A 24,950-nucleotide genomic window follows, 5' to 3' on the forward strand; every position below is an offset into this window, starting at 1 on the left:
CTCAGGGGAAATAGCACTCATGTTAAGTATTGAAAACCTTAGGAATCCAAATTACTCATCTTATGTTTCTCAGTTTTTTCTTAATCTAATATCAGAAGCAATAATTTAGATATTTTTGGAGAAGCTAGTTTCTGTTCTCCTCCCCCCACCCCCACCACATCCCTCCGCTGAGGCTCTGTGAGATGGAAACTACCCGTCTGACCAGGGTGAAGGACAAGGGGAAATGCAGGAGGTGAGAAACATAGTTTAATATCTCAACCTATTGTCCCAAGAAATTGGAATCATGCTCTACAAGGTTTTTAATTTGGTTCCTTCAACTTGAGTCTTGGGATGGGGTAGGAGGAAGAGTTAAACATAAGTAAGTATATTACTTAAATTATAATACATGCTATAAAGAAACAGAAGAAGTCTCAAGAACAAGAGTTGCATAAGGACCTAATGTAGATTGGTTTGGACTGAGGATTGGGTGCAGGCATTCAGAGGAGGCCTCCCTGAGGGTTCTACGTAAGCTGATATGTAAAAGAGGAGTGAAAGTTGGCCAGGGGAAGCGTAGAGGAAGGAGTGTTCTAGGCAGAAGGAACAGTATATACAAAGGTCCCAAGGAAAGGAAGAAATTGGTGTGTTCAAGAAACTGGACAGAAAGGAAGTCAGGAGATGACCAGAGACGAGACCAGACAGTAGGACCATGGCAGGCATTTGGACTTGATCCTGAGAGTTGCTGGGAAGCCATTGGAGCATTTGATAAATCAAATTTACATTTAGGCACTTCCCTGGTGGTCCAGTGATTAAGACTCTGAGCTGCCAATGCAGGGGATGTGTGTTTGATCCCTGGTTGGGGAACCAAGATTCCCAACATGCTGCACTGCATGGCCAAAAAAAAAAAAAATGTACACTTAAAAGAGACTGTTCAAACCCTGGGATGGGGAGAACAAAAGTAGAGATATTGAAATCAATTATAAATTTTTAATTAATTACCTTAACCAAAATAGCTAGCCTGCCATAATTCATCTGAGTGTCACCCATTTAAAGCCTGCCTGCATGTGAATCTGAAAGCATCCTTGGATTGAGTCCAAATTAGATATGTCCCTGACCATTTATCATAAAATTTGAGTCCTGCCTCTAGTGTTTCCTGCTCTGATCCATATGTACACCTATGACTGTGAAACTGTCTTCTAAACTGGAGAATGGCTGTGTAAACTCCCACAAAAAAACCCTCCAATGACTTCCTTTTCCCTGTGGAAAAGCCACAGTCTTTACTTTGCCATATGTATGAGTTCCCTTGGGCTTCCATAACAAAGTTCCATAAACTGAGTGGCTTAAACAAAGTTCACTGTCTCACATATGGGGAGTCTGGAAACCCCTAGTCAAGGTTGGTTCCTTCTGACAGCTCAGAAGGAAAACCTGTTCTGTGCACCTCTCCTTACTTCTGGTAGCTTGAGCGTCCTTAGCTTGTGGATGGGAGAAGGCAATGACAACCCACTCCAGTACTTTTGCCTGGAAAATCCCATGGACATGGACGGAGGAGCCTGGTAGGCTACAGTCCCTGGGGTCACAAAGAGTTGGATGTGACTGAGCAACTTCACTCTCACTTTTCACTTTCATGCACTGGAGAAGGAAATGGCAACCCACTCCAGTGTTCTTGCCTGGAGAATCCCCGGGACGGAGGAGCCTGGTGGGCTGCCGTCTATGGGGTCACACAGAGTCGGACACAACTGACGTGACTTAGCAGCAGCAGCAGCAGCAGCTTGTGGATGGCATTCCCTGTGTGTTTTCTTTTTTATAATATTTAGTTATTTATTTGGCTGTACCAGGTCTTAGTTGTGGCAGGTAGGATCTAGTTCCTTGATGAGGAATGGAACCCAGGCCCTCTGCATTGGGAGTGTGGAGTCTTAGCCACACTCCTGGACCACCAGGGAAATCCCCTGGGTGTTTTCATAGCATCTTCCTTCTGTAGGTCTCTGCATTGAAATTTCCCCTTTTATACACTGCTCCTATTGAATTAGAGCCCAACATCTGATGACCTCAGCCTAACTCTATCATCTACAAAGATGCTATTTCCACATAAGTTCAGATTTATGAGTTCTCGTGGTTAGGACTTCAGCTTCATTTTGAAGAAAGCAGTTCAACCCATGAGAGCAGATAAAGTCCTTGGTGACCCTGGTTTTAGGTTCTTGAACCACATTTCCTGTCATGACTTCTCTCACCTCACCACAGCACGTGTACGCGTGCGCACACACACACACACATGCTCATTCACACACACCCAGAGGAACTTGAACTTGCCCAGCAGCCACACTGAATTATTCACTTTGACCCATGCTCCTGCTCATTCATGCCTTCTGGGTCTTGGCCCTCTGCCTGGAGCCCTTATCCATGAAATAAGCTAATACTCTCCCATAAAAGTGATCAGCGGCTCTCTGCTCCCTGGTATATGAAGTCAACAGTGTGAAATGGGATCCTAACCTTGGACACATGATAGGGATGTGTCTTAACAGTGCAGAGAGAAGTGGGAATGGATCTGGAGCATGGAGTAGAGGCCAGTTCTGCCTCGATCAGGACACTTCAGACATGTCCCTTGGCTCTTAGGGCCCAGTTTCTTCATCTGAATGTTGATGAAAGGTGTTAGACTTTATCATCACCAAGGTCCTTTTCAGCTCTAGTCTTTCACTGTTGAGTCATGCTTCAGGTTGCGTTTTTCGCTCACATCTGCAGGACTCTGCCTAGTATTTTTGCAATTATCCTCATGTCTACTCATGAGTCCTTTGAAATGCTCAGGGTTTGTTTTAGTTATAAGACTACCAGCCTCTGCTTGACCTGCCTAGGAAGCCAAGCAGGGCTGAGCTTGGTTTGCAGTGCCATCCTTCCTTTGCTCACCAAATTGGGGCAAGATCTGACTACAGATCTAGAAACTGTCCCTTTATGCTCCTGAAGGGAACGTGCTGGTTTATTCCTGCACTAGCCCACGAGCAGGTTCCTCATCACTCAGCCTCGGCCAGGGATCTTGCACATAATCTGCCTCAGCAGTCTTGCCCACAGAGCTTTCATGCTGGGAATAAGACAGCACACAATATATCTTGGCCACTGTGCAAAATTAAGGGTCTGTTTTTATGTGAAGAGAAATACTATTCCTCATTTCAAAGTTGCAAGTTTAATAAAGTTTTTGAAGGTTGAGAGTTATTTTGGAAAAAAACCAGCAGAGACAAAGGGTTGATGCCAAAATAAAGGTAAGTTTACAAAAATGTTTTAGGTTCTAGAAACCAGTGGTGTAGGAATAACAGGAACAGGGTGTTGCACAATACTTTCCATACAAATATTTACTGACTCCAAGGGCAATAGCAGTAAAATATCACCCCAGGGTGAAACTTACCAGTGAGATTGGGTTGGACAGTCAGTAGATCTTTATTTACCCAGAGGCAAATGTGTTTGATGTATTAGCCTGAACTCTCCAAGGTGGGGCGTTGTATGTTTATTTGCTCTTCTGGGGTTACTCCCTTTGGTCTGTCCTTTAACTGCTGAGTGTCTGCTATTTATGGAGTTTGCTTTTTCCAGGAGAGAGAAACGGGCAGGGTTACATAATGGTTCCACTAGTCCAAGAAGAGCCTTCTTCTTCTGTGACAGGACTCAACATGGCTAGACAGGGAGGTGGGGAGACAAAAGCCAAGAGTAAAATGTTTCTGTACCAACTTGTTACCCAGGTCTTGAATTAAAACAAAAAATGCTGTGTTCATTGTCTCTTAATAAGAAATTGTTGCCTGTTTCTTGTAAGAATGGTTCCCCTTCCAGTCCCTTATGTCACCGATCAATTCTAGTAGTTATATACTTTCTTGAAAGACTGACCATCCCAAAGTTGCTCCTATTAACTTACATAGTTAAGCTGAGTTGTTTCAATAGTGCAACAAAACCTTCTAATTTTTAGCTGTGTGGTCTGATTGTCGTCAGAGTATCTACTATTGGTGATTTTCCTCACCCCTAAAGCTACTGGAACTTTATATACTAGCAGTCTAATTAATAGGTTAACGAATATACTTCAAATTCAGATCATGTTTTAATTTCACATTCTGCTCTAAATACAGATCGGTGATAGCTACAGTATAAAAAAGGGAAACATCACACCCAGGAAACAGTGAAAATAACTATATAGGCTGGGAAAGGAACAGAAGAGGGAAGTGGTGAGTGGAACTGGACCTATGGTTCTTCTGGGCTTTAGCCCCACAGCATTTGGGGTCAGTGAGAGTTCAGATCCTCTGGGTAACAGAGACTGAGCATCTTTCTTTTAATTCATGGAAAAGGACCCATATTCCTTACTTCTTTGTGAAGAAAAGCTGCTGCTGACCACAACCTGAAGCTGCTCACCTGTGAAGATGAAGGACAGACACAATAGAGCCCTGGGAGCAGATCCAGCCCTGGCTTACCTGTTGGCTCAGTGGTTGGGTCGTCAGTTCTTCATAGTGCTTCTACGCCACATTATCCACGTGGGCCTGGTTCTAGCCTGGATACCCCCGAGGGCTCGGTGGAGGCAAACCAAGAAAGGGTTAAGAGACAGAGAAAAGGATTAAGGGAGGTGGAGGGAAAGAAAACCCCTTCCAGTTGAGCCTGCAAAATGACATTCCAAAGCATATGAAAAAAATCTAATGCTAATGAAGATAGTTCACAGATTCGCCAAATGAAAGATGAATTTATTACAGAAGATGTTAAAATATAAGAACAATTTGGAAAATAATACAAATATTCTTGGAATCTTTGGAGTTTGGAGAAGGATACAAATGTTCAGTTCACAGTGTGTGTTGCTGTTGTTGTTCAGTCACTAAGTCGTGTCTGACGCTTTGCGGTCCCATAGACTGCAGCACCCCAGGCTCCCTTGTCCTTCACTATCTCCCGGAGATTGCTCAAATTCATGTCCATTGAGTTGGTGATACTATCTAACCATTTCATCCTCTGTCACCCTCTTCTTTGCCTTCAATCTTTCCCAGCATCAGGGTCTTTTCCAATAAGTAGACTCTTCATATCAAGTGATCAAAGTATTGGAGCCTCAGCTTCAACATCAGTCCTTCCAAATGAATGTTCATACTGTGTATTATTTTAATCCTTTGATTAATATGCTTGTTACTTAGAATTTCTATTTCTCTCTTTTTAAAATTAAGAATATATAATCATAGATTATAATCAAAAGTTTTCTTTACATTTTAATCCAATTTTTTACCTTGGAACATTTTAAGTAACATAAGAATTCATTTGTTTCTTATAAACTTGTAGGAACTTAATCACAAAATTAGCACAATCTAGTCCTTTTCTTCAGATGAACTTTTTGTAGTTGCCTAATAGCTTATCTATTTCATCAAAATTTTCAAATATATTATTAAATTCTCTATATTCTTGTTAAAGTTTGTCTTTTTGATAAGCCAGGAGCTTAGAAAAATATTTTACAGCTGGGATAAGATTCATGGTTACTAATAATTAAATATCTACAAGTTTTAAAATAATCATTGTATACAATTTTTCACCCATCAGATGGGCAGAGCCTTTTTCAAATGATACGGTCCAGCGGTCGTATGGCTGTAGAAGCCAGGCTCTCTCTACTTCTGGCGAAAGCGTGAATTGAGAGAATCATTTTTGAAGGCAACTTGGAAATATGTACCCAAAGCAACTGCCCTGGTTTTTCATTTTTGCAGATGTTTCATGAGAAAACCTGATTTTTCCGAGATCTTATTGGAAAGGAATCACATTATGTATATATATGTGCTGTAAATCCAATCCTAACATAAAAGAATTTTCTTAGGGATATTCCAAATAATGAATCCAGGTGCCCTAAAAATTTCCTGAAGTGTGCTTTTAAGCATTTAAAATTTCTTTTGACACCTTATATAAATCATCCTTGCTTTGGGGCTCTATTCAAAACAAAACCAAGATTTTATTAATGATATATGGTGGTAGGCTAGGATGGAGAGAAATCTGCTTCTCTTTCACTCCAGACTTTCCTAGACAGGTGAAATCTTTCAGCACTTTTCTGACATGTCTTGCCTTTAAACATTGTATTTCTGCACTCTAATTGCGTTTATTGATGCTATGGATATGGAGGGTGGAGGCTGGAAGTCCAGAGAGCAGCGTGCAGTTGTCCATGCTCTGGGTGTCCCACTGAGTCCACTGGACAGTGAATTTTGCCCACTTGTTGTTTTGGTACAGGTGGCACATGGGCTCTTGGGGACCCTGCTCAGCTACCTGTGGTGTTGGCATCCAGACTCGAGAAGTATACTGCCTGCACCCTGGGGAGTCCCCCTCCCCACCTGAGGAATGCAGAGATGAGAAACCCCATGCCTTACAAGCATGCAACCAGTTTGACTGCCCTCCTAGCTGGCATATTGAAGAGTGGCAGCAGGTATGGCTGCCAGGCTTATGATCATAAGAGCCCTGTGTTTCACTAAACCGAAGAGGGCTGAGCCCGTGGACTCACTTCCTTGTGTCCTCCCAGTGTTCCAGGACCTGCGGAGGGGGAACGCAGAATCGCAGGGTCACCTGTCGGCAGCTCTTAACGGATGGCAGCTTCTTGAATCTCTCCGAGGAACTGTGCCAAGGACCCAAGGCCTCATCCCGTAAGTCCTGTGCCAGGACAGACTGTCCTCCACACTGGACTGTGGGAGACTGGTCCAAGGTAAGGGCCATCCCAACTTTACAGCCCCTTCTTTTCTGTTCCTCCTCCCTTTCAGCCTTTCAGTATGTCCTCCCTCAGATGAGAGCTGGGGCTCCTTTGATGTGAGTGGAATGTCCAGGACACAGAATTTCAGGACACATTTACTCTCCGGGTTGTGTGAGTGCCCTGCTCCAGACCCACCCATAATGATTCATTTTCTGTGTTTACTCAATATTACTTAATCTGTACTCATCATATTTCTCCTACACCAAGTCCCATGACTTCTGTCTTTTGAGAGAACCAAAGTCATTGTATCCCAGGATTAACTCAAAATCAGTTTCGTTCTTCTCTGCTTTATGTCTCCTTATATAGAATTTTATTAAACCCTGTCATTTCAACTTTCTGAAAATGTTTCATACCTTTACTTCCTCTGTATTCCATTGATACCACTGCTGAATTTACTCTATCCTCTCAAGCTCACATTAATTGCAATAAGCAGAATTCCAAACTAACATTTTAGTGCATATTTAGGACTTAATATAGTCTAGTAGCAATACCCATTTTTCAAGAGGGAGAAATCAAACACAAATAGCTAAAATAGGCTGTGAAGTAGAAATAGAATCCTTGCCTTTTGGCCTTATTGCAAGGGTTCTCTTTTATGTATTACACTGCCCACCTGATTCCCTGCCTCTATACCATCTTCCCCCCTCCAAACTATCTTAACACCTCATAGTACTCCCACCACTCCATCTATCAAGTCAACTCCTAAAGGTCTTGTTGCCTGAAAAATCAACTTTCAGTTCCTTGTGGGGCTTTCCTTGAACGGATGGGACTCACATCCCAGCCCCCTTTCTTCTTATTCCAGCTCTTCCAGTCTTGCTTATTCTTTTTAAAATTTTTATTGGAGTATAGTTGCTTTACAGTGTTGTGTTGGTTTCTGCTATACCGCAATGTGAATCAGCCATATGTGTATACATATCCTCTCTGTGTTTTTGGTTTTCCTTCCCATGTAGGTCACCACGGAGCACTGAGAGTTCCCTATGCTATGCAGTAAGTTCTCATTAGTTGTCTGTTTCATACATAATAGTGTGTATATGCCAACCCCAACCTCACAGGGATCTCTTTGGAAGCTGGAATCTTGTAAGAGATGATGATCTCAAGTCCCACACAGACCTAAGGAATCAGAATCTGCATTTGAATGAGACTCCCCAGGTGCTGTCAGGCACAGTACCCTTTGGGAAGCATTTCCTCACCTGCCCCTTCTCCTTGGGAGAGTTCTTGAACCCTTCAGTGTGTCCACAGTAGGGATTGTTCTGGGAAGTAATGTCTTTGGGCACATGCTGCCCTAACTCAAGAGGAAGAGGCAGGAAAAAGGAAAGAAGAGGTATGAGCAGTGGTGGCGTGGAAAGCAGGCCCCTGTATCTAGATGTGCCCTCCTCATCTCTTCTTTTCTCCGAGAAAGCAGAGGCCTTCACAGTTCCATCTTGTTTACTGGAGCAAACTCTTCCCACTGGCCTTTTAGAAAGGAGAGACGGGGTGACACCCTCACTTTCCTCTACTGTTCCTTCTCTCTGTGAATGATGGAATTTGCAGTTGCTGGTTATCTTTCACTAAATGAACATCCATCACTCTGTTGACTCAGGCTTGCCTTGTGTCTTTGCTCTTGTTGATACCCTCAAACCCCCAGGCCCAGCTGTGAGCTTCCCTCCTCTCTGACGTCTTCTAGTCTCTAAAATCATACAGCATTTCTCAGCTCTAACTCATAATGACCCAGCTTTTTTTATTGCATTTTAATGGGAATCTACTTCCTGAGCACCCATATGGTGTTCTCATCTGGCTGATAGTGTCCTTGCAGTCAGTGGCTATGAGATCGCTGACAGGTCCTTGGGCCCTACAGACCTCTGAGCAGGTAAACATTCTTCCTCAAGTGTCTTTGCAAAGACAGGAGACATGTTAAAGTGTGTTGGAGTCATGATCTGTAGAAAAAACTCAGGCTAGCTAACAGGACAGGAAAAATCATTCACTGGGAGGGATTTTGTTGGGAGGAAGAAAAGGAGACAAAGGAGGTTATCCACGTGAGCTGGGATAGACCAGAGGCAGATCAGTTTCCTAGGTGGCCATCGTGGAGGCAAGAACAAGCTTGTGCACACTCCAAGAGGTAAGCTCAAGCCCAATAAAGACATCTGCCTGCACCCAGCCAAGGCCACATATCCAGGAAACATGCATCTGGAGGAGGAGCAGGTGTGCCCATGTCACAGCTGGGCAGAGCTGGTGTTCAGACTTGGGTCCAGTCAAACACATGTGTTGCCCTGCAGTTTATATTTTCCTGTATGGTTCAGCTTTTCTGTTGCTATTTAATATTTTCTCTCATTTCTGAGTTACCTTGTTTTGGCAGAGATCCTGATGCCAAATTGCCATCCTCCCTAAAGCTTTCTGTCAGACTCATCCTTCTGCCATGGGATGGCTCATTCCAGGGAAGCCATCCATTTCATGGTTCTGGATGTGTCCCTTCCGCGTTGGAACCGGCCACTACCCCTGGTCCCAGAAAGACCAAAAAGCCACGCCAGAATTTCCATTTTTCACCATGCCAAGCCTCTCAGGCTGCAGCTGTAATTCACTCACTCTGTTCATGGCATGTTTGGGCTTTGTTCATTCATTGTATCATTCCTTTTCCCTGATTTCCTTAGATCTGAACCAAGTTTTATATGGAAAGGAGCACCAACTCTTATTGCTGCTTTTGTAGCTACAAGAAAGGAGCGTTGACTCTTCTATGGGGCAGTCATTCCAAAAGTTGTCTCGTGGCCCCTCCCACTGCCTGAAATCCAGTAGCCTTTCCTCATTCTTTGTTCTCTGTGCTTCGATGGAGCATTTGGCCATTTCATCCACTTTCATCATTCTCCTTCAGGATATTCCTTGGTGTTTTTTATTTTTCCTATTTAACGTGACTGCATGTTTTGTATTGGTGTGTCTTCTTCCAAATCTTCAAAAAGCTCAATGTTTGACCCTTTGATCTTTATCGCTACATTTACCCTCCAGAGATGATTCTGTGATGTGACTTCTTCTCTGACTTCTATAGGTGATTTTCTGTTTCTGGGCAAGTTTCTGGTTTTCTCTTCGATACCTTATCCTTAGCTCTTCAAGTAGGATAGATCCTCAAGCAAAGGGACACCCTCATCCCATCCAGCTTCCCCACCTACTTCCTGTCTCTGTCCATGTAGCACTGTCTTTCCAACACCTGTGATCATCTCTGAGTTCACCTCCTGTGTTCAACTACCTATTCCTGCCAACTCTTTCAATACTTGAAATCTGTCCATATGCTAAATAAAAAGGAAATGGTCTCTATACATGAGACATTTTACAAAGTACAGCTCAAGATATGCCCAGGATACATGAATTTCCAAACATGGCTTTCCAGTTTTCAATAGATGTTTTATTTATGACTTATGAAGGGAGTACTCCAACACGTGTTAAGAGCCAGTTCGTACTGGCTTTTGAGAACCAATTGTGATCTCATCCTACTGTGTAGTCAGTGATATTCCAATAACAGCTTGACATCAGCCATGATGGGAGTATTTACACCACAGAAATTGGCAAATGTTACAGTCAGGGCCCTTTTCTCCATGAACCCTGTTGTAAAATATGTACTAGCACACAATTGCATGAAAGTGTTTTCCAGACACACACACACACACATACACATATACTATCTTATCGATAAGACAGTTTCAGCTTACTGATAAGCAGGTTTGTAGGATGGAAATGCCCTTATTTGTGGACTTAAATAGAGAGACTTGTAGAAGCTTCTTCTGACTTGAATATGCCTGTTGCCACAGCCTTGAATCCTCACAGTCGTTTACTGAGCACTGCTATGATTGATTATGGGCTTCCCTGATAGCTCAGTTGGTAAAGAATCCACCTGCAATGCAGGAGACCCCAGTTTGATTCCTGGGTCAGAAAGATCCACTGGAGAAGGGATAGGCTACCCACTCCAGTATTCTTGGGCTTCCCTGTGGCTTAGCTGGTAAAGCATCTGCCTACAATGTGGGAGACCTGGGTTTGATCCCTGGGTTGAGAAGATCCCCTGGAGAAGGGAATGGCTACCCACTCCAGTATTCTGGCCTGGAGAATTCCATGGACTATATAATCCCATGGGGTTGCAAAGAGTCAGACTCGACTGAGCAACTTTCACTTTCGTGATTGAATGCCCCAGGTACCAGGAATCTGAGACAACCAAGAATACAGGCTTCAAAGGCAGACGGATGAAAAAGATATGTAAGACGAATAAAGATATCCCATCTACAGAACTATGTGAAAATCTAAGTCTCCCTGGGTCCCAAGAAAGTGTTGTAGAAGATGTAGATTAAGAGTTGGGTGTTAAATGATGAGTGCCAGATGTGTGGAAATGAGACAGCAGGGTGTCCTAGGCAGAGACAAGAGTATATACATAGGTATAGGCTGTGAGCTTATCAATCTTATGTGGCTTAAGATAGAATGAGTTAAAGAAATGGAGGAAGGTGAGAGGTGAAAGAGAGGTGGCAGCCAGATTGTGAAGGACTTTGGATTTATCCCTAACAGTCACTGAGGGCATTGTAGGAGGTGTCTGAATGGAGAAAAAAAAAAGGCAGAGTTTTTAGACAGTAGTTCTGAACAATGTGTTAGAAGAAGAAGGAACCTAGAGTTTGAGGGACCTTGTCTGATGAAAATGGAAATAAAAAGAATGAGAGATAATGAGCAGTTGGGATCAATAATCATGGGTGGTTTTGAGTGAGATTTAGCAGAACTAACTGGCAAATTTGGTAATTGAATTGATAAAAATGAGCAAAAAAAAAAAAAAAAAAGAGTGTCCTAGATTTCTATCTTTGGTAATTAATGGACAAAAATGATATTAACAATTAGAGAAGGAAATACATGCTTGGAAGGTGACTTGAAAGGGACAGAAAATGAGTTGATTTTTTAAATGGGTATAGTTTGAGGATCTATAAAGGTATCAATAAAGAATTGTAGCTCATGCAAGATCTACAGTAAAGTTATAGTTTTGGGAATCGTCAGCATTTAAGTGGTAACTGAACATGGAAAAATGAATGCCTTGATATCAAAGAATATATTGTTAATAGCAGTTCCTTTAAAAATGCTTAGGAAGCTTCCAGTGAAGCAAAATCATGATAGCAGCATAGTTGTTTAATATTCCAAAATCTCTCATTAAAAAAAAAAAAAAAAAAAAAAAAACAGAAAACAGGGCAATTGGAATTGCCAAAAGAAAGGAAAAGATAACAGATAGTAACTTTAATGGAAGTGATATAAGGGGCGGGGGGGCAAACCATATGTAATAGCAAGTGTAGCAGTTAGAGTATTTTTTTATTTTTATTTTTTTTAATTTTATTTTATTTTTAAACTTTACATAACTGTATTAGTTTTGCCAAATAGAGAAGAAACAAGGATAAGAGCCATGGAACAGAGAAATATCACCACAGTAAAGTAGTCCTATTCCAGAATAGAAGAACCTTTAGCATGTTGGTCTGAGATAATCAGTGAAACTGAGAGAAGACTCAAGGCTCCTGTGTGTGGTTTAGAGCAAGAAAAATCATGCAAACTCATTCAGGGCCTTAAGAAGATTGGAGAGCACTGGCGGAATTCATATCCTTAAGACTGAAGAAGTGCACAACAAAACCTGCCAGAATGTTAAGCCAAGCTGAAAAGGAACAAAGGGGTAAAGGAAAGATGTTCAGTTCCTTCAGCTCCTTGGGAGTAGAAGAGTCTAGAAAAGTCCATTTCAAAACTGTGGCCAAACCCTTGAATACTTCATTTCAGCACCAGAGGAGGGAGTCCTTTACAGTGAAATAACTCCCTTGAATACCCCCTTACGCTATTTCAAAAGTACAGAGAAAAATCTGTTTCGTTTAAACAAGACCAACACCAAACCCCATAGAAGGATACCCCAATAAAAAAGTATCAATAACGTAGCAACATAATGAAAATTTGACTTTTAGGTGATTGAAAATATAACTATTATAAAATCAACTAAAAGAAGCTAAGACATCTATAGAAACAAATCAAAAATAGAAAAATTCTGAAATGAGGTGAATAACAGGGGATGTGAAAAATTAGCTGACAGGGTTCAGGAAAGAATTAGAAAACTAAGGAGGGAAAAGTCAGAAACATAGACTAAACTAGAAGGAACACAAGAATGACCAGATGCAGAAAGTGTAATAAGAGAAACAAAAGAAAGGAGAGAATGGAAAATAACTGAAGAAAAACAAAAAGGATTTAAGCAGAAATGATGGCTGTAAAAAACAGAGAAAGAAAATCATGTATCTATTATTAGAGTCCTGAGAAAAGAAAACCAAAACAACAGAACAAAACTATAAACAGAAAATTCAAATCGCTTTATTGAAAGAGCATACCACATACATGGAAAAGTCAACCCAGAATGGTCCATATCGAGACATACTCTACTAAAACCACTGGACTTTAATGGTAAAGAATAATGTGTAAGCGTATCTCAGCAAAAGGACAAAGTCACTCATTAGGGAAAGAAAATCAGGTTAGCATCAGACTTCTCAACAATGCCACATCACAGTAGAAAACAGTGGAGCAATATATTTAAAAAAAGAAAATGTGAGCCAAGGATTTTATATCCTGCTCAACAGACGTTCCAATTTGAAGGTCACAGACAAATAGTTACAAAGTTGCTTGTGCTCTTCCAGAGGAGTCTACCATATTGCTTTTGAATAATCACAAAGCTTTGGCATAAAGTTGCTGTTTTGTAACTTATAATTAATGCCACTGATTCTGTCATCTCCACTCTCTCCACTGTGGACATGTGCAAGTGGCATGCTAACCTTGAACTTAGCAAACACAAGATCATGTAAGATCTCTATCAAGAAAAGGGGTTTGCAACTGATCCTCCCATTCATAGTGGGGATAAAAAGTCAAATATTGATCATTAGAAATGGCTTGTGAATGGTGATTGGCAATTATTTAGCTACTGTTTTTATATTATATGGAAAACTCCTAGATGATGATTTGACTTGTTTTTGAAAAATCCCCTACATACAAACCTTCAAGTTGCAAACTTTAAAAGATGAGAATGTGTATTTGCATGTCCAATCATGTAAGTTAGTTCATGGATCTGAGGTACATTGTCTCATGCATGCCTCCCCTACAACTGGTTGTGCTTGTGTGTAGAGTCCTGTACAGTCCTGTGTAGAATACAGTTGTGCAGTGTCTTTATTTCAAGCCCAGGATGTCTGGAAGCAAGCATAAAAAGCAGCAATGATGTAGGTGGTACTACTGAACTTTTTCAAGGTACTGTACTGTAGTTGCAGGATATAAAATCAACACACAGAAATCCCTTGCATTCCTATACACTAATAATGAGAAAACAGAAAGAGAAATTAAGGAAACAATTCCATTCACCATTGCAAAGGAAAGAATAAAATACTTAGGAATATATCTACCTAAAGAAACTAAAGACCTATATATAGAAAACTATAAAACACTGGTGAAAGAAATCAAAGAGGACACTAATAGATGGAGAAATATACCATGTTCATGGATTGAAGAATCAATATAGTGAAAATGAGTATACTACCCAAAGCAATCTATAGATTCAATGCAGTCCCTATCAAGCTACCAACAGCATTCTTCACAGAGCTAGAACAAATAATTTCACAATTTGTATGGAAATACAAAAACCCTCGAATAGCCAAAGCAATCTTAAGAAAGAAGAATGGAATGGGAGGAATCAACCTGCCTGACTTCAGGCTCTACTACAAAGTCACAGTCATCAAGACAGTATAGTACTGGCACAAAGAGAAATATAGATCAATGGAACAAAACAGAAAGCTCAGAGATAAATCCACGCACCTATGGACACCTTATCTTTGACAAAGGAGGCAAGAATATACAATAGATTAAAGACAATCTCTTTAACAAGTGGTGCTGGGAAATCTGGTCAACCACTTGTAAAAGAATGAAACTAGAACACTTTCTAACACCATACACAAAAATAAACTCAAAATGGATTAAAGATCTAAACGTAAGACCAGAAACTATAAAACTCCTAGAGGAGAACATAGGCAAAACACACTCTGACATACATCACAGCAGGATCTTCTATGACCCACCTCCCAGAATATTGGAAATAAAAGCAAAAATAAACAAATGGGACCTAATTAAGCTTAAAAGCTTCTGCACATCAAAGGAAACTATTAGCAAGGTGAAAAGACAGCCTTCAGAATGGGAGAGAATAATAGCAAATGAAGCAACTGACAAACAACTAATCTCAAAAATATACAAGCAACTCCTACAGCTCAACTCCAGAAAAATAAATGACCCAATCAAAAAATGGGCCAAAGAACTAAATAGACATTTCTCCATAGAAGACATACAGATGGCTAACAAACACATGAAAAGATGCTCAACATCACTCATTATCAGAGAAATGCAAATCAAAACCACTATGAGGTACCATTTCACACCAGTCAGAATGGCTGCGATCCAAAAGTCTACAAGCAATAAATGCTGGAGAGGGTGTGGAGAAAAGGGAACCCTCTTACACTGTTGGTGGGAATGCAAACTAGTACAGCCACTATGGAGAACAGTGTGGAGATTCCTTAAAAAACTGGAAATAGAACTGCCTTATGATCCAGCAATCCCACTGCTGGGCATACACACTGAGGAAACCAGAAGGGAAAGAGACACATGTACCCCAATGTTCATCGCAGCACTGTTTATAATAGCCAGGACATGGAAGCCACCTAGATGTCCATCAGCAGATGAATGGATAAGAAAGCACTGGTACATATACACAATGGAGTATTACTCAGCCATTAAAAAGAATACATTTGCATCAGTTCTAATGAGGTGGATGAAACTGGAGCCTATTATACAGAGTGTAGTAAGCCGGAAAGAAAAACACCAATACAGTATACTAACGCATATATATGGAATTTAGAAAGATGGTAACAATAACCCTGTGTACGAGACAGCAAAAGAGACACTGATGTATAGAACAGTCTTATGGACTCTGTGGGAGAGGGAGAGGGTGGGAAGATTTGGGAGAATGGCATTGAAACGTGCATCAAACCTGCACTGGCAACTCGTATCATGTATGAAACGAGTTGCCAGTCCAGGTTCGATGCGCGATACTGGATGCTTGGGGCTAGTGCACTGGGACGACCCAGAGGGATGGTATGGGGAGGGAGGAGGGAGGAGGGTTCAGGATGGGGAACACATGTATTCCTGTGGTGGATTCATTTTGATATTTGGCAAAACTAATACAATTTTGTAAAGTATAAAAATAAAATAAAATAAAAAAAAAGAAAGAAAAAAATGTTTATTTTTTTAATGTATTATTTGTGTGAAAAGTATTATAAACCTGTTTCTATTACAGACAGTACTACATAGCCAATTGTGTTAGTTGGGTACCTAGGGTAACCTTGTTGGACTTAGGAACAAGTTGGACTTATGAATGTGCTCTTGGAACCAAACCCTTTCCTATGTAAGGGATTTAATGTACATCATAAGTTGCTATATGGTAATTTTTATCTTGTTCAAAAGCTTACAAAAAGCTTCCCTTGGCACTGAAAAAATATTAATAATTAGGGCTTTCTGTTGAAGAGAACAATAAAAGCATTTTAAAAATTCCATTCCCTTTCTTTGAAACCCAGCAAAAAACCCCACAAAGATAATGAAAGAGAGAGAACACTCTGTCTTCAATGAACAATGAAACAGCCACAAGCCCAAACTATAAATTATGAAACACACCTGCCAAAGACCATAAAATCTGAACCAAAATGAAAGAGAGAAGGCTGAGGGCTGACAAATATTTCTTCAGGCACGAGCAGGAGGTAGATTTCCAGAGGAGTAAATGTGAGAGTCCTAAAAGGTCTGCTCAGCGGTTCTTGCTTATAGACACTGTATGGGGGACCATGTGCTGCCCCTGAAAATACCGTGAATGTCCCTCCAGAGCTGTGGGGCAGATGGAGCTGCAGGAGAGACCATGTGTGGTGGCCCTGTAGCCCAGGAAGGCTGCAGAGATGGAGTGGCATGAAGGATGCTTGCTGGGTGATTACAGTTACTTAAGAGACTGTTCCCTGAGTCACTCTAGCCCTTCAAATGCCAAAGTTTGAAGAGAGATGTGGGCAGAGGAAATAAAAATTTGATGACAGACTGTGGAAGACAAGAAATTGATGGAAATGCCCAAGCTCATCCCCTGACCCATGTTATTCACATAGGTGAATGGCCAGCTACATTTAAAGCTCCAGCATAAAAACTAAGCATCAAAACTTAAAGGGGGGAAGTGAAGGATCAGAAAGAAGTCAGGGCATGGGGAAAAGAACAGGGAGCAAGAGTCACATGAACAACAGCATCGCAATGATATTAGCCAGAGAAAAGTGTCAAAAAATAGTCTGTGTGCTCCCAAGGAAATTATAGTCATGATATCTTGGTTCAAGGTGGGGGGAGGGGGGTGGAGGGTGGAGGGAGTGGAGGGAAGAGTGGCTCTAAAATGAGGTTTGAGTTCAAAAAGAGGTTATAAGTCAACAGAAGGAGATGAAAAGACAACTTGGAATAGTCAGGGGAAAAAACTGAAAAGAAAAAATTTATATAGCAGACATAAAAGTTATTTTACAAGCAACAAAAAATTAACTGAAAACAGAGAGCTATGGTATATAAGCTGGAATGACTCGTATAAGATGATATGGAAAAGAGTTAAGATGTAAAATTGGTTTTTAGAGGCAGTGATGGATATGGAAGGCAGAGGAGATTAAACATGAGTATAATGGGTATTTGTGAGAAGAACAAAACAAGTGGAACAAAAAATATTCAGAGATAATAAGGATTAAACATGAGTGTAATGGGTATTTGTGAGAAGAACAAAACAAGTGGAACAAAAAATATTCAGAGATAATAAGGAGAATTAACTTCCTCTAATAAAAGTTTTAACCTTCAGATCGGAATGGCATACTACGTGCCAAGAAAGTAAGACCCACTAAGACACAGCCAGCAAATAAGGTGCTGAACTTCAGGGGTAAAAAAAAAAAAAAATACAAGAGCAAAAGGCCTCTGAGCATAAAAGTCAAACAAACAACAAAAATCTGCCTGGCCTCACACATCTTCTCAGTAGCCTTAGATGCCAGCAGACAGTGAAACTTGCCACAGTTCAAAAGGGAAGGAAAGGGACTTCCCTGGCCATCCAACGGTTAAGACTCTGTGCTTCCAATGCAGGAAACACTGGTTCGATCCTTGGACAGGGAACTAAGGTCCCCGCATGCTGTGTGGCCAAAAGATTATATAAATACATTTTTTAAGAAAGGAACTATGACCCAAGTATTTTTCTTTTCATTTTGTTTTTTTCTCCATGTGGAAAGGCAACAGAGAGGCAGTCAGATCATCCATGCATAAGTCTGTCTTATGGTATGGGATCAAGACTTTCAGGGTCAAGAAGACACACCAAGATGACTCCCAGTAAAAAATCCAGAAAGACACAGATCCTGGTGAAAAAAAACAGAAGATGCATCATAAATTCATTTAAGGGCAGAATTAAGGCTAATCAGCCAGCATTGGCATCTCAGAACAGAACATACATATCAGAAAATCTTGACATTAGCTAAATAGTTTAACAAAAGCAAATGGAATGTTTGGAGAGAAGAGATGTGGAAATGTGAATGTGCCTGTCCCTCTTCTTAGCAGCGAGTCAATAGATATTCTCGAATGTCAGAATATATCAGCAACAATATCAGGCTGATCAGAAAATTCATTTGGGTCATCCCAGTACACCAGCCCCATGCATCCTATATCCTGCATCGAACCTGGACTGGTGATTCGTTTCTTATGTGATATTATACATATTTCAATGCCATTCTCCCAAATCATCCCCCGCCTCCCTCTCCCACAGAGTCCAAAAGACTGTTCTATACATCTGTGTCTCTTTTGCTGTCTCGCATACAGAGTTATCATTACCATCTTTCTAAATTCCATATATATGCATTAGTATACTGTATTGGTGTTTTTCTTTCTGGCTTACTTCACTCTGTATAATCGGCTCCAGTTTCATGCTGTGAGTTTCTGGCTGTTATTGTAGTAATCATTTTGCAATATATACATATATAAATCATTATGTTGTATACCTTAAACTAATACAATGTTATAAATCGATTATATCTCAGTAAAATTGGAAAAAACAGTGGGCCTCATACCTTACAAAACAGCTGAGGCACAAGCCCAAGAATACTGGAGTGGGTAGCCTATTCCTTCTCCAGCAGATCTTCCCGACCCAGAAATTGAACCAGCATCTCCTTCATTGCAGGTGGATTCTTTACCAACTGAGCTATCAGGGGATCCCACCTTACAAATAGATTTTTTTCAAAAACAAAGAAGGAAGGAAGGAAGGGAAGGAGGGAAAAGAGAAAAGGCAGAGGGGAGGGCAAGGGAATGGTGGGGAGAGAGAAAGTCTCCGTATTCTGAAAGATGTTCAGGCCTGGGAACTGCCTATTTATTGGCACACCTGTACATCCTGTTTCACTGTGGGAGACGTGGCTATTGCTGGGGACGTGTGTCTGCTCTCACTCTGCTTGACTCTGTCACCACCGTTCTCATTACAGTGTTCTGTCAGTTGTGGTGTTGGAACCCAGCGGAGACAGCAGATGTGCCAGAAGCTGACGGCCAAAGGCCGTCGGGTCCCCCTCAGTGAGACTCTGTGCCGGCATCTTTCTGGACCCCCTCTGGTGAGATCTTGCCAGATGCCTGTGTGCGGGAGTAAGTATGGAAAGTCCACACTTCGTGGAATCTGCTCATTCTATTCTCCTCCTCCAGTGGTTTCATTTTCCATAGAGCAACTCATTTCTAATCTGTAAGTACAGAAAATCAAGCAGAACTCAGCATTGTTATCAGTGGCAAACGGTATAATATTGATGACCAAGGTACAACTCTAAGAAAAGTCAGCTTGAAGAAATGTCCACCCTCTTAACAAATGCACCCCTAGGCTTCCTCACTTGGGTTTACACTTCCTTGTGTTCTCCGCTTCATCATGATTTCCCCCACTTACAACTCAGGAGTGTTCCTAGTAGAAGTTAAGCTGAAATACTATTTTGTATTGGTGTATAGCTGATTAACAATGTTGTGATAGTTTCAGGTGGACAGCAAAGGGACTCAGCCATACATACATATACATGTATCCACTCTCCCCCAAACTCCCCTCCCATCCAGGCTGCCACATAACATTGAGCAGAGTTCCCTGTGCTATACAGTAGGACATTGTTGGTTATCCACTTTAAATATAGCAGTGTGTTCCTGTCTATCCCAAACTCCCTAACTACTCCATCCTTCCCCCTGGCAACCATAAGTGAAGTACTTTCTGATTCACTTTGCTAATGATATGTGGGGATTCATCCTATTCAAAGTAGATGAGCTAAGTATTTTTAAATATTCAAGTATCTCTTCTTTTGGATACTCTAATAAACTCCATCCTTCCCCCTGGCAACCATAAGTGAAGTACTTTCTGATTCACTTTGCTAATGATATGTGGGGATTCATCCTATTCAAAGTAGATGAGCTAAGTATTTTTAAATATTCAAGTATCTCTTCTTTTGGATACTCTAATAATCTAAAACAAGCAAGGATGAAAATGTGAAATAGCTTTGGCTTTTAAAGGTGACTGTTTAGATACTTCTTCAGTTTATTATAAATAATAAGCTGAGCATAAAGAGTTAATATTACGGTTTCATTATATCCCAAAGCTAAAATGCATGTAGCAGTCATCTCCATCTTCAGTGTACATGAATTAGTATAGGTACATGTGCATATGCATGTTTCATGTAGGAGGTTGATAAAAAATGAGCGGAGGGCTGCCCGCATGGTAGCTGAAATCAGGCAGCAGTGTGGTCATGAGAAATGGGGTAGGGCAACAGTCCCCAGCCTTTTTGGCAACAAGGACCAGTTTCAGCCGATGAGGAATGATGATTTGGGAATGATTTAAGCCCATTACATTTGTTGAGCACTTTATTTCTATTATTACTATCTTGTAATATATAATGAAATAATTATACAGCTCACCATAATGCAGACTCAGTGGGAGCCCAGAGCTTGTTTTCCTGCAGCTAGATGGTCCCATTTGGGAGTGATGAGAGAGTGATGGGGAGCAGCTGAAGTACACATGGAGCTTTGGTCACTCACCTGTGTGGCCCAGTTCCTAACAGGCCACCGACCGGTACTGCTCTGTGGCCTGGGTGTTGGGGACCCCGGGATAGGGTCCCTTTCCTGATTGTTTCTCACTGTCTTTAAGTATTCACATAAAAAGGAACACTAACTGCCTCAGGTACCCCCCTGAACTTATGGTAAGAAAAAAAATCAGAAGGTAGCTATTATTTTTAATGTTTCTTAGGAAAAGAAATATATGTACACACACACACACACACACACACACTACTAAGTTTACCAAAAATGTTCCTGAAGAAACTCACAAAACAAAGTAACAATAATGACTTTTTTTAAAGTCATAGCCTTATAGCATTTACTGAGAAATTGCTGGGAGAAATATCAATAACCTCAGATATGCAGATGACACCACCCTTATGGCAGAAAGTGAAGAGGAACTAAAAAGCCTCTTGATGAAAGTGAAAGTGGAGAGTGAAAAAGTTGGCATAAAGCTCAACATTCAGAAAACGAAGATCATGGCATCTGGTCCCATCACTTCATGGGAAATAGATGGGGAAACAGTGGAAACAGTGTCAGACTTTATTTTTCTGGGCTCCAAAATCACTGCAGATGGTGACTGCAGCCATGAAATTAAAAGGCGCTTACTCCTTGGAAGGAAAGTTATGACCAGCCTAGATAGCATATTGAAAAGCAGAGACATTACTTTGCCAACAAAGGTCTGTCTAGTCAAGGCTATGGTTTTTCCTGTGGTCATGTATGGATGTGAGAGTTGGACTGTGAAGAAGGCTGAGTGCCGAAGAATTGATACTTTTGAACTTTGATGTTGGAGAAGACTCTTGAGAGTCCCTTGGACTGCAAGGAGATCCAACCAGTCCATTCTGAAGGAGATCAGCCCTGGGATTTCTTTGGAAGGAATGATGCTGATGCTGAAACTCCAGTACTTTGGCCACCTCATGCGAAGAGTTGACTCATTGGAAAAGACTCTGATGCTGGGAGGGATTGGGGGCAAGAGGAGAAGGGGACGACAGAGGATGAGATGGCTGGATGGCACCACTGACTCGATGGACATGAGTCTCAGTGAACTCCAGGAGTTGGTGATAGACAGGGAGGCCTGGCGTGCTGCGATTCATGGGGTCGCAAAGAGTCGGACACGACTGAACGACTGATCTGATCTGATCTGATCTCCTCTGTGAACCTCCCTGCAGGCATTATTGCATCATCATATTTAGTTCCCAGCAATTTTGTGAGACAGGTGTCATCCCCATTGAGAGATGAGGAACTCAAAATGAAAAGAAGGTCCACGATTTGACCAAGGACCCATGGCTGTCAGTTGGGCCTCTTGGCCTCCTTGACCACGAGTCCATCTGATTCTTGGGCCCATGTTTAAGCCACCTCTCTGTGCTGATTCCTGGACAACATTCATTTCCTTCCCCTGGGAATTCTTTAAGAGTAAATCTTCAAAATTTTGAGATTCCATAACTTTGAGATCCCAAGTTTTATAGTGTCCTGGATTTTAAGAACGTATGTGGTATATGGTGCAGTGTCATGGTATAGGCTGCTTATCTGTCTGATTTTTATTAATTGTGGATGGTTGCATAGCAATGCGGCTGGACCATAAACTACCTTAGAGGAGAGTTAAATTGAATTCTGGCAGCTTTCTCTAAAATAATAGCAGAGTAACATGTGGGAACACATCGTGGTTATTAGGGCATGTGGTGTGGTATGAGATGCAATTATAAACTATTTTGACATACAGTAGAAAGCAGAGAAAATGTTAAGTTTTAGTGATAAAAAATAAAGGACTCCATACCATTGTCTAGCTTGCCAACATGTAGGTCATGGAAGCAGACAAGAGACAGGAATTTGTGTTCCCAGCACAGCCAAGTCACCCCGAGCTGGGCCCCCACTTTAGCTGTAGGCTGGCCTCACACCATCCCCAGGAATCAGTGGCCCTGGCTTGCAAAAACAATGGCATCCTCTTCTCCCCACCACCAGGAATGAGCCAGGGATGAGCTTGGCACTCACATCCTCCCCCTGCTGCTTCTGCACCATGTTCTCTCTGTCATCTCATAGTAAGCACATGGCCCTCACCTTCAGATGCTTTGACCCACAGGATCCTTTCTACCTTTCTCTAGGACCACTACAGGTCCATTCTTTCTTTCTGACATTTGCCAACATCCAGGACAAACTGCACCCATGCTGATGACTTTCTCATACCCTAATGTCCCTAATCCCCAACGTGATCAATTTCCCTAACCACCATCACACCATGGTATTGGGGTATGGCTTATTAACAACGTTGTGATAGTTTCAGGTAGACAGCATAGGGACTCAGCCATACATACATATACATGTATCCACTCTCCCCCAAACTCCCGTCCCATCTAGGCCACTGCATAACATTGAGCAGAGTTCCCTTTGCTGTAAGTAGGTTCTTGTTGGTTATCCACTTTAAATACAGCAGAATGTACATGTCCATCACAAACACCCTAACTCCCCCCATCCTCATTCCTCATTGCTTGGTACTCAAATAACCTTCTGGGCTTCCTCCCGCCCCCATCTCACCGTCTGCTTCTTTAGTTAATGCTTCATTGTGACCTTCCTGCATTGCTGTCCCGAGACTCCCTGCTCTTGCACTAGAAACCACTCCTCTTGACTGGCATGTCATCATCACGCACTTACCAGTGCTGTAGTCAGATCTCTATGCCCTTCCTTAACCCACTGCCTCAACGACCCTACTCATTCAACCCTGATGGGTGATCACCTACTTTTAGGTAGTTTTTGTTGGCTTGTTTTTTTAGTTCCCTGACCTGAGCTACTGGGATTTGCTAAAGAAAATAATGTCACCATCCTGATTAGACATACTTCATATGCATGCTATCTGATTTACCTGGGCAATAATATGTGGATTTTTTTTTCCTGTTCCTAAGAATTCCCAAGAAATTCATCATAGCAGTTATTTCCTAATCACTGTACTAACTCCCAAGTTCTCATGTCTCCATGGATGAACTCACTTTTATTCCACTACAAATGTCAAGGCTTGTGGCATAGCATAGTGACCTTCTAACTGTCCCTTCTCCTTCACGTCACATCCACCTGCTTTGCTCACCATACTGGAAATGTATGGTCTTCTTTTTAGGCCTGATCCCTCAGTGATGGAAGGGGTGTGAAGACAAGAAAAATCAAGCCTGACTATGCTGTGATCTTTATTCCCTTTCAAGGCTCCATTTTTAGAAATGTGTCCTAATCAGTGCCTTGAGTTTAAGTGAAAACTATCCTCTTTGGAAGAGTGAGTCTTCTTGCTCTTCATTTTGACCCCTTGATGTGCAATGGGGTGAAGACTGGGGGGTGGGGCTGGGCAAGATGTTTTGAGCGCTCCCTGGAGGCCAGTGGTGCCCCATACAGTCCTTCCAGTTAGAGGGCCCTTCCTGCTTCTCCCCAGACCTTCCCTGCATTTTCCCACCTCCAACCTTTCCTCCCGTAAATTCTTCCCTTCACCATATCTAGTGACTGTCACTCTTCCCATTCTTGAAGGACCAGAACAAATCCTACCTTCCTCTATAATATTTCTAAATTTCTTTAATCTCCAAAAGGTATTATGACATTGTGGTTAAACCAACTAGAGTCTAATCTCATTTCTTTCAGTATCTCGTCATGTGACATTGACACAGACTCAATCTCTGTGAGGCTCGTCACAGAGCCTTTTTCATCAATAAATGGGAATGGTAATTATACCTACCCCATAGAATTGTTCTGAGAATTAATACCTAGAAAGTGCTTAGAAACAGTGCCAGGAGCATACTGTAGGCTCAAAAATATTAGTTATTTTTAATGTCATTACCACCTTCCTTTAATTCCTGTCATGGCTTTAAGATGGAGTAAAACGTAACAGTAACTAATATTGTGTCTTCTGGATCATTAGGATATGAGTTTATATGGGGTAGTTAGGCAATAGCTCTGGACATTTTTTTCATATATAGGCCCCCAAAGCATGTATAATGAGTTGTACTCAAAGACATGTTTTTCAAATGTGTCAAGCTTAGATCAGCCTCAGATAGTTATTAAAAGTCTCAGATTGCTATTAAATGTCTATCTGTCTTGGCTTCTAATCAGGCATCTGAAGAAAATAATGTTTGAGTTTAGATTTTTTTTTTTTTTCAGTGATGGC

At 41.4% G+C, this 24,950-nt stretch overlaps 1 protein-coding gene across 12 annotated transcripts in view; it reads left to right on the forward strand.

Moving 5' to 3' along the window:
* Positions 1-24,950, forward strand: part of ADAMTSL3 (ADAMTS like 3) — a 379,251-nt gene that overhangs the window by 271,506 nt on the left and 82,795 nt on the right. For all 12 annotated transcript variants that reach the window (XM_045163811.1, XM_045163808.1, XM_045163813.1 and 9 more), the window contains 3 exons: positions 6,181-6,373; positions 6,467-6,646; positions 19,231-19,384. In XM_045163811.1, coding sequence (XP_045019746.1) covers positions 6,181-6,373; positions 6,467-6,646; positions 19,231-19,384 — 527 coding nt within the window. The remainder of the gene's footprint in view (positions 1-6,180; positions 6,374-6,466; positions 6,647-19,230; positions 19,385-24,950) is intronic.

Source organism: Bubalus bubalis, chromosome 20, assembly GCF_019923935.1.
Source record: "Bubalus bubalis isolate 160015118507 breed Murrah chromosome 20, NDDB_SH_1, whole genome shotgun sequence".
Lineage (NCBI taxonomy): Eukaryota > Metazoa > Chordata > Mammalia > Artiodactyla > Bovidae > Bubalus > Bubalus bubalis.